Source organism: Zerene cesonia, chromosome 27 (genome assembly GCF_012273895.1).
Source record: "Zerene cesonia ecotype Mississippi chromosome 27, Zerene_cesonia_1.1, whole genome shotgun sequence".
Classification (NCBI taxonomy): Eukaryota; Metazoa; Arthropoda; class Insecta; order Lepidoptera; family Pieridae; genus Zerene; species Zerene cesonia.
Window position 1 is genome coordinate 2,151,123 of NC_052128.1, and position 17,294 is coordinate 2,168,416.

The 17,294-nt window shown below is 34.0% G+C and overlaps 1 protein-coding gene across 4 annotated transcripts in view; it reads right to left on the reverse strand.

Moving 5' to 3' along the window:
* LOC119837243 (serine/arginine repetitive matrix protein 2) overlaps window positions 1–17,294 on the reverse strand; it is a 96,578-nt gene that overhangs the window by 32,725 nt on the left and 46,559 nt on the right. For all 4 annotated transcript variants that reach the window (XM_038362760.1, XM_038362761.1, XM_038362762.1 and 1 more), the window contains exons 5-9: window positions 7,924–8,015; window positions 6,830–6,907; window positions 4,045–4,089; window positions 3,495–3,590; window positions 2,912–2,969 (exon numbers count right to left, since the gene is read on the reverse strand). In XM_038362760.1, the coding sequence (XP_038218688.1) occupies window positions 2,912–2,969; window positions 3,495–3,590; window positions 4,045–4,089; window positions 6,830–6,907; window positions 7,924–8,015 (369 nt within the window). The remainder of the gene's footprint in view (window positions 1–2,911; window positions 2,970–3,494; window positions 3,591–4,044; window positions 4,090–6,829; window positions 6,908–7,923; window positions 8,016–17,294) is intronic.

The following is a 17,294-nucleotide window of genomic DNA, read 5'->3' on the forward strand; positions in this document are numbered from 1 at the left end:
CGACTGGTTCTGTATTTTCTAATGTACGCCACTCGCATGCTTAACACGCACCGTTTTAACTGCCAACGCTGTATGTTTATTGTTTATTTACCACCACGACGTTATCTCGAAAAATCTTACGAATACAACAGTATTCCAATTTGTTTCAACGAAATCCTATCATTACATAAAAATTCGCTTTAAATCTCACGCGGTGAGCTCTTAGCGAGAAAGTCTCACAAAATAATTTCATCAAGCTAAGAATAAATTAAAATTACATCGAAAAAATCCGCCGCGAAACCCCGAGAAAGGCCACAAAATGGAAAAACAATTTAATCGTCAACTCGTATAATTTCATAGTTCAACCAACTAATACAATTCGGCGATTCTTTCGAAAACGCTCACGAAAGAGGCTGCGAGGAATTCGTGACGATTAAAATAAAAACGGAGTCCAAATTTATTCTGGATTGTTCTCGTTAACACATCGAGTTCGACGTTTAATGAACAAAAGGCCAGATTGACGATCTATTCAAACATTTTCGACGAGCTAAATGGGGAAAAAGTATAAAACAATGGCGAGTTTTCAGCGGCCAAAGGATTCGTGCGCGCACGTGGATGTAAACCCGGCTGGAATTTCTACTACCTACAAACTCAACTTTATGCGACTTCCTACAGTTTATACACTCAATACTAAGATCTTGTTACTATATTTGTATACCTAGTAAACTTATTCATTATATACAAAAGTCTAGTTTTTTTATAATAATTATATAAAACAATACCCCAAAATATGTGTCAACTGAAAACAATGTTTTTTCTTGTCTCTACCGCTTTAAGTAATTTACAATAGTTAGAGTTAGAGGAAAAAAAAGAAAAATCAAAAAGCGATCAGTTTATATATGAAGTCCCTTTAAGTAAGGATAGACAAACATCATATATCTAGACAGATGATGGAGAACATCTGCCTACACGGAGTAATAAGAGACACGCGACCCAAATATTTTTACATACAAGTAAACAACAATTATTACTCGTTTACTGACCACCATGAGCCTATTTAATAAAAACACTATTATTAAAGGCACACACATCATCATATTAATTATTGGGCATACTATTAAAACAGACATGTAAAAAATACATGAATAATTACTTTGCCTTTTAAATAACCTAATATTTAAAGTGCAGTTACATCCCCATGTTAAAACGCAGGGTGAACTAGCCCCAGCATCTATCAAAGATAACCTCACTCAAAAAAAAAGGTCGGAGGCTGAAGCATACGTTAATTGATAGTTTTTCTTTCATACATATCCCATAAATCATATCTGTATATCGATTTACTAAGCAAACGTAGGGCACATCTAGTAGTGTACATCGAAGGGTCGAATAACGACCTCTGGTGTCAAACATATAGCTAGCTAGATAGGGATCCTATCAATCGTGACCGAGAAAACAATGCGAAGCGGGAACAACAAATTGCTATATAAAACTGTAATCTCCCAGTCCTTTCATCTCGACTTTTCGATCGAGTAACCGCTTTGACATGAAAAAAAGGTTTTTCGAAACGTTTCACCGCTGTATCGAGCACTGTTAGTAATAAAATTTGCAAACGAATCAGTGTATAAAGCTACAAATAATATAAAACGTGGAAAAAAAATCCTAAAGATATAAACTAACATCCATTTTGTGCAACACGAACTATCTTCAAATTAATCAGGAAATTCGCCATTTTCTATACGCTTAAACGGTTTATTTTAAAATCCAATAATTACCATCAAATATGTTGAACTGGTTAATGACTGAAACTACAAAACGGAACTAGGAAAAGCAAATCAATTATCAACTATCATCATACGTATGTACCATGAACATAACATAACGCGCTGCCGCATTCAAAACAAACGCGGTGCAATTTAATAAAAAAAAATCTAAACAAAAACATCGGTTCGCTTTAACTGCACTCAAATACAAGTTAAAAAACATATCGTATCGCTCGCTCGCATCGGCGACACCACCTGTCGCCAGCGGAGATATAAATTTAAAAAAATAATAACAAAAAGAACAAACACGTGAACGTGCATTAGACTCATAAAACATACCAGCGGGCTAAAACATTCCCCGCACTAACTGAATAATAATGAATATAAACGTACTTTAATGTACACAACGCCTTATCGTTCCAATCTATTTTTATTATGCAATAGCACTTCATGCCTTCTACGGTGCCGTGTACACGATCGTTGATTAATGTTTTACTTGATTTTAGCGTATAATAGGTTTTTTAATTAGCCATTGCTTGAGCTCGCTATCTTTAAGTGTCTAACCCATTAATTTAGATTATTCGATAATAGATGCGATTTCTATATTAAATTAATAAGGGTAAAACTTCTCGGTTTGTTATCTATGAATACTTTCAAATAATTTTGTGTTAAGTAAATAGTATTAAGTATCAAGAAATCGCTCAATCGGAAAAATCTTCTTCCTAACTATATTCAAAAGTCTAATCTAATATTTCTTTTAATTGCCATAAAATAATAATAACTACAAATCAACAGAGTAATTTATAGACCTCCGCGGCTACTGCATCACAGACTGGTTTAATGCAGGTCGCTTCCTCAATAGAAAACCTAGCTGTGCTTTGACTTTTCGTCTTAAATAAATACTATTTAATTGCTAGATATAATCTATACCCTCCATAGCGAAACGTGATTTCTCCTACTGTGATGATAACATGAGATTTGACATAACGAATATAGTTGAATAATATATAAAAGAAATAAAAAAACACGATTATAATAGTATAATAATATAATAAGAGATTTATAATGAAGATAACCTAAAAGTGTGTTATTCAAAATATATATTTTCCTAAATTAAATGACTTAAATAATTAAATTTTTTATTTGAAATTAAAAATAAAAATAAAACTTACCGGGCTTCGCGACAGGAGTTTTGAGATCTTTGTTTGTTAATTGAGGATTCTCTTGCACCTATAAATTATAATTATTTTATTAACAATACAATACCATACATAGAGATTTACAATAATGTTTAAACTGATACGTATTTATTCCAGCATTTGATGGAGGAAATTATACAGTACTAGTTTTCCGCCCGCAGATTTGCTCGCGTAGTGCAGGAAATACCAATATGATAATGAATAGCCCTCTATCTCCAGACTTAAAGTTATATGTTTTAATTTGTTCCGATGCGTCGTGAAAAAAGACATGCAAACTAATAAACAAACACACTTTCGCTTCTATAATATTAGTAAGATTTTTTAAATGGGTATGCATATTTACATAGACCTAACGTTAGATAAACTTCCATTTAAATACTAATAACATAAAACAGATATTAATCACATCTGATACGAACAAACAGACAAAAAATTTACACACAATAGATAGAATTCAAATTCAAACTCCCGAAACTTCGATGGATGTTTAATAAACAAAACACTCTTGAACCACAACTAAATAAGATAGGAGAACTAGATACAAACGAAATGTTACCTTATTCGTATAGGGGTTAAATATGAATTTGTTCTCGGCCTCCTTCCTTGGTGTCGCGGCGATCACAGACAGCGGGGTGGGCAACGACTTCATCTCCTAGAAGGCAACGCATTTTATTTAATAACCTAATTATAATGTTATCAAATTGAGCTTTTGATAATTACGAACTTGATTTAAAATATAAACGGCTGTCTACGTTAACAGTTTGTTAAAGAATTGTACCAATCTCGTACCCGTAGGAATTCTGGAATCAAAAGTATCCTATGTCCATTCTCGGGTCACAAACTATATTTGTGTCAAATTTTATCCAATTCGGTTCAGTGGCTTAGGCGTGAAGAAGAGACGGACAGAGTTACTTTCACAGTACTAATATCAGTAGAGATTATAGGTGTGTACATATTTAATTTGTTTTAAAAATTAACTTAATTAACAAAAAATAATGAGAAAGAAAACACATTAGAATATCCAAGATTTTGGCCATACAATATTCAAGATATATAATATTTCTATTATTTTTGAATACTTTAAAATTACATGTTTATTGTCTTACCTTTAAAATACTCTCTATAGGCGGTTGACTGCTGTCGATGGCATTCTGAAAAATACACACACAATTAATAATTTATTTAAATACACACGTACAATCAACATTTTACAACACGTTTTTTTTGACACGATTAATTTTTGTTCCCATCTTCAACTAATATTGGTAAATTAAGATTTTTTATTTTTTCATTATTTACGGTAACCGAGAGTGCTGAATATGAATATGAATATATGTAAATATTTCTAATATATTATATAGTGATGATAGTGTAAATAATTCTAATATATACCTCGTCAGTATCATGGATTTATTTCTTGGTTTAAGTTGTTATTTGTTTTGTATTTATATGTTGCTCTTAGTTGTTAAAGATTTATTATGTAGTTATTATATTTATTTTTTTAATATTACATTGAAGAAAATATACAAAGAACGGGGTTTTCCACGCGTAGTTCCCGTCCTTGTGGGATTTCCGGAATAAAATTAGCTGATGGCTGATGCCCTTATTCGGATCTCAAACTGTATCTGTTCCATATTCCATTCAAATCCGTTCAATTGTTTAGGCGTGAAGAACAGACAGTCAGAGTTTCTTTCTTAAATATTAGTAGGAATTATTTGCCTATTTCTATGATTTTATTCAAATCAATTTACAAAATAGCGGCTCAATGATTCGAATGTTATTCCAAAACATATCTATATACAAAACTCCATGTACATGTATAATAATTCGGTAATGTTCCCCAACCAATTAATCAAGTGCACAATTCAAAAATAGAACGGGCGATCTTATTAAAACCGAAATGCGTAGTCAATGATAGCGTTGCTGAATAAAATCTATCATCTGAGACCTTTCCCTTCAGTCGCGTCGCAAGGATATTGTGTTTCGTCGTCTCAGCCCGATATTATTATTTGCGAAATAACTGCGTGTGGGCGGCGACATCTTGGCCCTACCGAAACTCAAACTTTACGATTCACCTAATTTTCTGAACAACTTTCGACGCAAAATATTCATTACGTTCGGGATAGGTTAGGTCACTTGTGAACGGCTTTTAAACTAGCGCCTTTTGGATTCGAGTTGTTAAGTTTTCCTTCTTCACGAGTGAAGCCCAGCTTTGTTTTAACCTTAATTTCTGATGATAATATTCGTCTTCTATTATGCATTTAAATCCCATACACAATTTAATATTTGGAATGAGATTTTTTAAATTTGATCTGATGACTTCGAGTAATGCGCAAATTGACTGATTTCGTAGATCTCATGTAACATATATATATACGATATTCAGTCTATACTATACTTAATTGTAGGTAATAGAAACGACCTATCCCATTGCGCAAACATTCTGAAACTGCAAAAAAAAACAATACGAAAACTATAATTTTTCCTTCCTTCCTCCAACGTGAATCGTTTCTCAGAATGTTCCATCCTACGTCAATTTAAACTAGTGACATCATCAGTGTACAAAACTTAACAAGGTATATTAATATGTATGGGTTACAGCATGACAGATAAAAGAACGTTTAAGAAATAATAATTTCATTATATCGATACAATTCACCCAAACTATTTTGATAACTTACAATAAGGTTATACCTATTAGTACGAATTATGTTTGGAAGTTCATAACAACTTAATAAAACCGGTTTAAAAGTATATTATACACACTTTATATCTATTATTGTATTTGTACTTCTACCCACACTTCAAAAATTTGTTTTATACTCTCTCAATGTTACGGGAAAAAAAATATATTGAATGCAAAGGTGACCCATCCCCGCACTATCTATCTACCCTTATAAGTTATATTGAAAGAAACACGTGTTCTATAGAAGGTGTTCGCTTGACATTGAAGCTATTTCTTGATTGATTTATGTGTCTCTATACGTTGGACATTATTATACGGTATTTACGGCTGGAACCCGTTTGAATTTTCATTCATTTTATATCGGTTTGATCCAATTTATTAAGGTTTTATTAAAACCTAAATAATAGAAAAATACATACCTCTATATATCTGTATTAATAAATAGTTTAAATTTCAATAATTTGAAAGTTATTATCAGAAGCATAATCTACTAGGCAACTTTTGGTTAAGTATTTTGCTATTACTGACCTAGTGACCTACCTTCAAACAGGAATAATTCCAGTATGGAAAATGGTGAACGCAACAAAACCTATCTCTGCCCTTTTCTTACGCTGGAACGAATAATTCCAGCTTAAAGAAGTCATATTAAATGATCTAGAAATATAACAGTTTCCTCTCACACATGGTTTTCCCATGGAAAGTTAGGAATTTAAACGTCCAATAACTATATCGGCAGCAGGCGCCGTGCCAAGAGCTAGTTTATATTCTGAGACTTTCAATTTAGTGATATAAAAATACTATATACCATACAATGTGTGCTATTGTTCCAGCAATTTGTTATTTCGACCCACTTTCTTAGATATGCTATTGCGATTGGGGAAGGTTTAAATTTTAAAGGCAATGCGATCGAATTGTGAATCATTTTATTGATATTCAAAGAAATACAAGAGAATAAAAAATAATTTATTTTCTTTGCTTTTTTATTTAATTTACAATCAGCGCTATTTTAACCCAGATATAATAGTGAACCAAAAGTAAACAAACACACCTTCACATCTTTAATATTATGTATTAATATGTATTAGGTTCGATTCCCAGTTTTAATAGATAGAGTGATTAATTTTATATCTATAATAACACATGTAAAACTAGTCCAAATTTAACGCGTGCAAAGCCGGGCAAATAATCTATATATTATAACTGACCTGTGCCGGAAACCCGTTTGGTATCCGTAGAGGCGGTGGTCGGTGCGCCGTCGGCCCGCTCGAGTTGGGACCTTCGCTCTGCAACAATACATTATGTTATGTAATTATAATATAACATAGGATATTATAAATACATTTTCTTTTTAAAGATGCAAGTTTGAATCCCGCTTCATGACCGATTTTTTTTCAATAATTTATATGTGTCGCAGTACCCATGACATGCCGTGTCGAGTATGGAATATGGTATTTTAGGACGCATCATACACCCCTCGTCCACGTCCAATAGTGATTTCTGTTTGAATTGTAAACGTCCTCAAGTCGACTCTATACCAAACCTGATCAAAATCGAACTGTTACACACCCATTAATTGAGTAAACCCACAAACTACTACAGAAACAACCGACACTATAAACGGAAACGTCATATTTTCAAGTCGCGATAAACAAGTCCACAGACTACACAAGTTCAAACAACGCGAAGCTAATAACATCAGTTCGCAAGCGTAGTTCCCTGCAAAGTTTCGCGGCTAGAGATTTATGCGCTTCGCCGATTTCTATATAATAAAAAGTGCTGCTTGCGATGGATGCGCCAAATAAGCGATTAACTAGGGAATTATAAGTAAGGCGAGCTAACTTTGTTGCGTTAAGTGCTCGTGGCGGTTTACTTAATTATTACTTGGTTGGTTGTTAATGAAACGATCGAGTACCAACGTACTTTATCGCTACGAATTGAAAGCTGAGATACTAAAAATATATTTTTTAATAACACCCAATTAATCTTAGATGTATACAATGTTCAATTAAGATACTCTTTACATCTCTAAATCGGAGTCGGTAACATTAGCCACACAAGCCGTTTTCATATACTTTTATCAAGAAGCATTTTCGTGTTGCTATTTTTTCCAAGACTCGCAATGTCTAAGAAAAGACAGACATGCGGGTCATGTCAAATGAAATTTTATTTAATGGTATATGATAATAGAAAGAGTAATAGAAAACAATTGTTTCGATATTATAGAGATAGCTTTTATAGATGGATATCGAAATTGTACAATTTGTTCGGTTACCCAAATAAGGATATATAGGTTATTTACCTTGTTGTAAGGGTACGGTCGATGGTGTATTCGACCATTTTGCGGCGCGTGCGCAGGCTTTTTGAACTCGCTTTCCCGCCTCGAAGGGTGACCTGTAACAACGGAAAATAATTTGTTATTATTAGAATGGTAGCATAATACTCATATATAAGGAGGAGACTATATAAAAATTAATATGTTATGTAACAAGAGTAGCCATCGAACTATTGCTGTACTAGCTTTCCGCCCGTGGCTTCGCATGGCATGGTCAAGGGGGAAAAATAGAGGTTATTCCCGGTTATGTTTGCCGTTCCCGTGGGGATTTCCGGGATAAAAAGAATCCTATGTCTTTTCTGAGATCCAAAATTACTTCTGTACCAAATATATATAAATTATCTAAATCGGTGCAGAGGTTTAAGTGTAAAAAACAGCAAGGCAGATAGTTACTTTCGCGTTAACATTATTTACCAGCAGGTATTATTTGTTGTCATTTCAAGTTCACATGTTACAATATAACATACACAGAAATAATCTCCATTGACATTTAATTGATTCTCAATATAGCATGATTGTATTAAAATTAAACAAGAAGTATATTCAATACGATACGAATATCGCATCGTTCACAATGAAAATATTAAGCAAGCGAGAAATAGAAAACGACAATGTTTTCCTCGATCTGGGAAAACCAAAAAATCCATCCATATCGCCAATCCCATTACCACAAACGCATTCGCAATTCGAAATCAGATATTTACTACAGCAACATTAATTACCATTCGCTCTGTCACATGAAATTACACATTCAAATTGCCTATTAAAAACTCATAGAGTATTTCTATTTCGGAAAGTGAATTATATAACCACCGGACCTCAATTCGATTTCGCACAGATTATATATATCAGGGAGAGTTTTTAATCGCGTTACTATCTGTACCGTGAGATGAGTAAAAAAATCACGTGGAATCGGGCCAGAGCATTCTACAGTTGCAATGTTTGTTATTTCAGCTGTCAGATTTCATTTATAATAATGGTTCGAAAAAACGTCCAGCCAGTGTGTTTAACTTGGGTGTAAATTTAAGAATTTCATGATCATTTTGAAATGTCTATGGTGAAAAATGTTTTTATACACAACGAATATATGTACATAATAATGATAACACAACGAAATTAACAAATCCGTTCATCTCCACCGAACATAACTCATTCGACGTTTTTACAAGAGCCTATTTTTATTACAAATTGGGCGGTAAAAACCGTTATCAAGCATCCCATAAGACAAGCGACGCGTCAATTGAAACTGATCACGTATATTCTTTACGATAATACGAAGGGGTTGGCGGGGTGGCGACCCCCTCGTCGGGGGGGTTCAACTCCCGCTACGACTATCACTTTATAGATATTGTGGCTAGAATAACTTTCGCATCGTTCTTATTAAGCTTGTAATAATTGAAGTTGATCATTCTGTTTATGTTTCATGTGAAATGCATTTCGACCGTTTTTTACGCTGTTTTTCATAGTAGTTACATGAGACTATGTATCTGTAGATCTTATATTAGTTTAATAGCTTGTATGATCAATAACTAAACATTGATAAGGAAATAACATGTCTTGTATCTAATTGTGATAAACTATTAAACATTTATATTATTATTGAGTCTCCATTACAACTAAATATAAACAGTATTCTATTAAAACGGAAACGGTGTACGAAGTCAGACCGTCTACTCCAAATACAGTATATAAAAGCTCTGAATAAGAGCCGTTACATTTAAACTTCATCGTCTCAACCAGACAATCTCTTACCAACAAATTTTCCCACTAGAACCGAATGTGTTTAAACAACCCGCCGTATCAAACATAAAACACGATTCCCATAAAACCATCAGCCAGTCAGCGGACGAGTCCCCGCGAACAGATAAAGCGGCGTCATATAAAACTTCAAACTTTAACTCGATAATCAACATAATGCTCCCACATTGTATTAAACGCTATCTATGAGCGTAAAAGACGTTTTAAATTTGTTAATCGCTTCGTAATATTGTTAAAATGAATCGAATCCTCAAACTATCAATTTAAGGGGAAAGGGGGGAAAAGGAGGGTATTGTTCTACTACTCCAGTCTATTCTCCCGGGTCGCAACATCCATCCCATTGGTCTGTGGGAATGATATGTGGGAAGATGCACTTGTATTTGCACGCTTATCTGTCTACGTCATATATCTCCTACACAGTTGTTCAGTCTTCGTCGAGATTGGCAACTTTAGCCGAAAATTATTCCGCGACCTTGTGCGCGGTAAAAACCTAACCTCTATCTCGAGTATGTAGTTATCTATTTTCTTATTCCTACATAATACGAAATAGATTACGCTATACGTTATATTTTTAATTCTAATCAACGATTCATACATCCTGATATTGATAATTTTATTTTTAATCTTTAAGCACAATATATATTTAAAAGCAAAAACAAACTTTCCATTATATCCATATTAAACTGTTTGCGATTTATTAGAAATAATTATCTAATCTTATAACACTTTCACCCACACATAACCGCGTCCTTAGTACTAACGCCTTATTATCGCGATGCGATCGCACGCCATCAATAGGTATTATTGGTTAATTTATTTCGTTGTTTCTGCATAGTAATGAAGTAAAAGCTATCCTATAATTTGATTACGCAACTTATTACCTAAATTGTATTACCTAAATTGTATTACCTAAATTCATTTAAAAAATCATCGATATTAGGTAATTATATTTCTTGATTGAAATTCTACAATGACTCGTATTCCTCGCAATAAATTTTTTTCTATACTAATAATATAACGAAGCATTTTATTAGAATTATTATATCATAAGTAAATAATTTTAAGTACAAATTAAAACTGCTAACCGTCTACCCGTATATCAATTAAATCCTTCACAAATAAATAATTTTAAAACTCAATTATATCTTTTATCAAGTACCTTGATTCACCGTTCAATTACACGCCGATCATTGTGAATGAACCTCGTTATTTTATTATCGAGATACGCCCAACGGCGGCCGAAAACTTTGTGTTTATTAACAGCAAAGTAGCTCCGGTAGGTATACTGCCTTAATCTGTTTACCCGCGTTCAAAATCAGTCGCAACTAACTGCAAACTGAAAATCCCGATCTCTTTGTGACTCCATTTTAAGTCTCGTTAAACTATTTTCATACTTTTTGCGCGCTTCCCTCGAGCATTAGTTTGATTTTAATTAAGTCCGGATTCCTAGTTATTGCTTTCATACAAGATAGTGGCCCTTTGATTATTTTTAAATTACTTTACAATAACAAGTATGCACTCGAGTGTTTGTATGGGTGTAAATTTTATGTCTTTGTAATGGCCTTTATTTCTATATTATGAAATATTATTGCGAAATAAACCAAGCTATAAATTTTTATGAACAGTGATTACTGATTATATTATTGTAAAATGCCATAAAACTTTTAAAAAATCCTCATAAGCATTATATATCACTTTAAATTTAACGATGTAAAAAACAAAAATTTTATTTAAAAAATAATTCATAATCGAATAAGATTTACGACAGATATCTTAAAATCGCCGCAAACCCGGAACATTCACTCTTTCCGTTCAATTACGAACAAGAAAGCCAATGAAACGAGTTTAAAAATACACGTAAACAATCACGGAAACAACCTCCGCGATCGTACGACGAGAGCTCACCAAGGGCGAAGGTTTAACGACACGTCGAAACGTATTTGAGCCCATTTAAAAAACATATAAATTAAACGGTAGAATGCCTGAACATCGCATGCAGTCCGCCAGGTGGAGGCACTTAGGCGATTGCCTCCCGCGCCAACAATACACTATTTTCTTTTCATTTCATATACACCAACTATAATCTTGTATTGTCTGTGCACGAGCCTTTCGGAATCCTTCTGTTGGGGTCACTTGAGCGCTTTATGATTCAGCTGGATTTTACTATCAAGCTATATAAAGGTACTCGAGGTTTTCTGTATTCGTATAAATACCTATATCACGTCTGCTTTGTAATGTTATATATTACATTTATAGGATAGTACAATTTTCATTGGATCTATTTCAATTTTACTATAGGTATATCGTAATTTGTGTTATTATATAACCTAATTACTGTAAGTCCCAACATATATAACGTGTTATCAGTTTATTTTCGTCATTTTCCTCTGTTCAATAGGAATTATTAATTGATTCAACATTTTGAAAAGGAAACATACAAAAACAAAACAATTGAATACGTAAGAATATTTAAATATGCACGACTACAAATCGACTTTTAAAACCACACCAAATGAGCTCCATTATTCAAACATATCCGAGCGCTAAAACAAAATACGTAATTATCCTTTCGCGTCGCTAATCATAATGAGCATGTTTAATTGCATACAATTAATTAGGAATTACGAATGTGACTCGATGTTTCGGTAATTTGAAATTGGAACATAAAAACCACCTGCGGGGCAGAGGGGGGTTGTGGTGGGGAGCGAGGGATATGAAACAATGGTAACCGCTGGCCAATGACACGCGCTCGTCGCCGGCCGTTGACACGTGCGCGCGCGCAACGTATGCACATATGTTTTTGCGCCAATTTCAATTGGCAGAACGACCACATTGGACGAAATGCATGTTTGAAACGGATAAGCCGTTTTATTGTATACAACGTTTGTCTCGTAATTTAGAAAAATAAAAACGATAATTCTTAAGAGGGCACATTTATTTACATTGAGGGTACATAACGCAATATAACTACAACGCAAAGAACATTAAAATGTAATGTGAGCCTAACTCACAATCCGTTCCGATTTCCGTTCACGTGCGAATAAACTCTTAAAACACACTGGGGTCAATTAAGCCGTACCGATAGGCGATCACCGCCAACCTGCTCGTGGACTCACCAACGACGTACGCCATTGCCACTAAGGATATCTTGGTCATACAATATAATTGACACCGATCTTAGCACAGTAATTAACAACATCGGTACGTGTATCTTTGTTTATTTATCTGGAGCTGGCTGAAGCAATCTTGTGTGCATGTTGTTTGTTTCGCCAAAGCAATTCCTTGTATGATTTCCGTACTCTAGTTTTGCTCGTTCGGGTTGTCTTTTCGAGACAATAACAACCCACCTACAAACAGTGTATTCTATTTGAATATGCAAAAACGTTCAGTTATTTAAGGTAGCAGATGTTATAAGCTATTATGTTACAGATTAACATTTAACTTAATCACGTAGATGATTCAAAAGATTTTAAACAGACAATTACATTACATGTAATCCGTAAGATAAATGTGATTATTTCTAAGTCAAAACATAAGCTTAAAACGTTTTATCTATAATTATATTATTCGTCGAGACAATTGAAAGTTAAATGCCACCATTACACGCTATTAAAATACCTTTTTGCGTGTAACCTACAGATGTCTCTAAACCATATTGGGAATATCGCCTGGTATCATGAATATTTGCCATAAATAGCTTAACCGTAATGATCGCTAAATGTAAATTATTATTATACGCGAGAAATTCGTGTCTTAATTAACAGAACAGTTGTTTTTGAACGAAATAATTCACACAATTAGTGGAATACAAAAAAAAATTGATCTAAAAAGTGAGCTACAATTTTTTATCGTATATAAAACTGTTTCCATTAAGCATTCAATGATACTTAATAATGTATTTATATTCTGTGTAAAATGGCACCGAAGCCCCCAGGGACAGGTACCACTCTAAATTCTAAAATGGGGCAACAATTTTTTTATCCAACACATATAGAATCACGTCAATCAATCCTAAACCTTCTTCTATTGAGTGGCAAACCAAATAAGGACCATCGAATTAAAAACCTTCTTCGTTTTTGGATGTCGATTAAAACAAATTATTTATCCTTGACAATTGTTCTTTAATGAAGGAATACTTTGATGGTAATACGAAATTATTCATAAGCACTGATAAGAGTTTACATGAATAAAAAGCTGGAGCTTAGTTTAAACTCGATGGAAGTGGTAGATGGAAAAAAAGCCGCGTGCCTCCGCCGTGCTCGGATTAAAAATTCCTATTCGATTTTTTTTTTATTCGATTCTTTAAAACGAACACAAAAACAAGCATAAATAAATGAAATTAAACTTGAACAATTCTATCTTAAATGTTGTTTAACAAACATACAATTCTTTAAAAGTTGCTAAGCGAGTTTAAAACTTCATAAAACTTATATTTCTAGTTGACGATTTCCATCATTTGAGTAATACCAAAACACGAATGCGGGCCAGAAGTGCACGCACGGAGGCCGTGCCGTCGGCGAAGGAGGTCAATGCGATCCGCTGACGCGACCTTTCCTCTTCCTCAAGGAGTGCAACTCTATCCCGGTACCTAACTGAATCGTGGTTAAAGGAAAACCTGCACTAATGTTATTTTTGAAATTTTTAAAACATTAAAAATCAATGCTGTAAAACTAAAAATGATAGCATTTTATGAACAGGAAGCATTTAATTTTTCGTTTATTTATAATGCTGTAAAACTAGTTTATCGATTTTGATAAAAAAAAAACCACGAAACACAAGTCAGAAAGCCACCAGCTGTTCGCAAAAAAAAAAAATTATACCTATAGGGGAAACCTGTTGATGACAATTACATGCAAACTTGAAAATGTTGAATTCAATTTTTGTATTTAAAAAAATATATTTTAAATAAAATATTTCGGATACACATAAATTTACGAATGATTTTATGGCACAGTGAATTTCAGGTAGAAGGTATTTACCATAAGTTAAAACCAAGCTCTACAATTTTTTTAATCAGTCCAGTAATTCCTGGGATTAGCACGTTTACACCAACTCTTTAGCTTTATATGATAATTATTTGCATATATAAGAAAACAATGACCAAAATTCTTAAAGATAACAATAACACGGTGAAAAATATAGCGAAATATGTGTATTCCATAATTCACATTTCTACGTGTCTTAACGTCGACTACTGGATGGCTTTAAAACTCTCCCATTATAAAATACAGACTGCTGCGTAGGTATTTTATATGCAGACGATTGTCTGCATAAATACAATAAATACACATACAACACTCCCTACTTATAAACCAGAGTCTAAGCCAGACTTGTTTATTATTTCTTGTTAAATCCAACACGTTTTAAGATTCCATGCGGAATATTTACAAAAAAAATCACTCTTTATTTTATAACTGTTCAATCATATCGCGCCAACTTTATTTGAATTTCAAAGAGATATATCTGTAATAATTGAATAACAATTATGTATTAAAGGATACAAATGTATGTAAAAATATTTATTACTCGACGATTACGAATTCCACGCGCGGTATACATTCTGTTCATACAATCAATATAAGAACACCGAAACCAACGATCGACCTTAAAAATGCCATCCACGATACCTTGTCCGAATATTATGCCTACATTACTCGTAATATTGCTTCAAGTCTTATATATACAGTGACATTTAATAATTAACAGTGTGGTAAACGAAACGAAAATTGTCAGTTATTTAATTTTTATGAGACGCAGATATTTGTTTTAAATGAATGGTGTTCGTGCATTTAAAATGTTTTGCAAAATTCATTCCGTTTCGAATCTGAGTATTTCGCCCACGCAAGTGAAGTGTCGCTTGAAACAGATGGTACAATGCTGTTGCATATTCTTTGACCTTTACTGAAGACTGTCAACAGCATTTAATGTTCTCAACGTACTATACTTTTTCAAACTAAATACAGTAGGTGTATAGGCCTTCCGCCGAGGGGGTCGAGGACGTATACTAACAAGCACCCGTTACCCCTTCATGAAAGCGGCTCGTCGGAATACAGTGGGGTTTTAGTCGGTAAGAATCCGACATAATCCACGGCTCCTTTTCCCCGGGGGCCGAGGGTATCTATGTAAGATTTCCCCAATATATAAAAAAAAAAAAAAAATGTGTATAGGCCTTTTGCCCTTCCGAGTCCTCGTCTGTATTCTTTTAGTCCACCTTTCTTGATTCCTTACCATTTAAAGTGAAAAATGCATTTGCAGAGGCGTAAGTTGCGCAAACGTCCTTACGCCACTTCAAATGATCATGAGCGGCTCAGGCGATCAGGCGACCTTTTGCATAGGAAAAAGAACGAAAATCTCAACATCATAACGTATTGAAGAACCTAAAACGCCAAGTCGCAGTCCAACGCTTAATACACGGAGATATTTCACCATCGGAGTACTACACACAATTATACGGGAGGATCCCGCTGTACGCTACATCTAACTTAGAATACAATGGAAACACAGCAAACACATAAATAACTTCGCGATTTGCGTATCGACATCGCTAGTTGAGATTTATAGAGAGTGCTTTAGTACGGCGTTCACACAGTGGCAGCGTGGCACCGGCCCGAGTTATATGTCCATAGATATTAAGAGTATGTCACAGCGCTGCGGAATCGACAGATGTTATGTATTGCGCCTGTATAGTTACAAGGAGAGATAAAGCATTGAGTGTGCTTCCTTATACACCATGAGACGGTGCACACACATGTGCCGTAAATCCGTAGTGCAATAGTTTTATAGTTTTATACCATAGTATGCTTCAAGAATAATTAAAAGTAGCTTCAACATTAAATGGGCTTTCTTGTGCGATAAAGATACAGTACTACTATTATTTAACTACATATTCCAATTAAAAATTCATCATAAAAATTGTTTTTTTTTTTTATCTAATGATGACTGTATCATTACTCTATATAAAAGGACTCAAAAGCTCAATTCCCAGTTGTAACAAAAAAGGCGCCACTTAGCGCACAGACGGCCGATAACCTATTTATCGGAAACGAAAATCCAATTCGACAAACAGATGGTACATATCTCCAACGATCCGCGCGGGAATTTACTGCATATATATGTATGACACAGAACGTAGAGAAAATTCTTAAAATTGCCTCACTCTAATAGTTAAACACAATTCTCGCCTAATTAGTCGACGCCAGTGTGACCACGGCCGGTCGCCGCGGCGAAGATTTGTATGCAAAGGTGCTCCGGGGTTTATTTAATACTCAATTGTGCTTTAAACACTGTTTAATAAAGCATGTGACCGGACAGAATAATTACGAAGGCGCGCCTTTCGACGGAATCGTTAAAAATCGCCGCTTTAATGAATTTCCTGTTGAAAAATTTTAATTTTGTGCAGCGCGAACCGTTATTGTTGCGTGCGATTGTTGTGGGTATTATATTTAGATGGAAAAGTGTAATATATTATTATATGCCACGCTATTTTGCACTTCTTTAACAAACAATTACTCAAGCCAACCTTTCTATTGATAGTTCTATTTCTTGGTTTAATTATATAAGAGTAGTATCGAGAGTTAAGG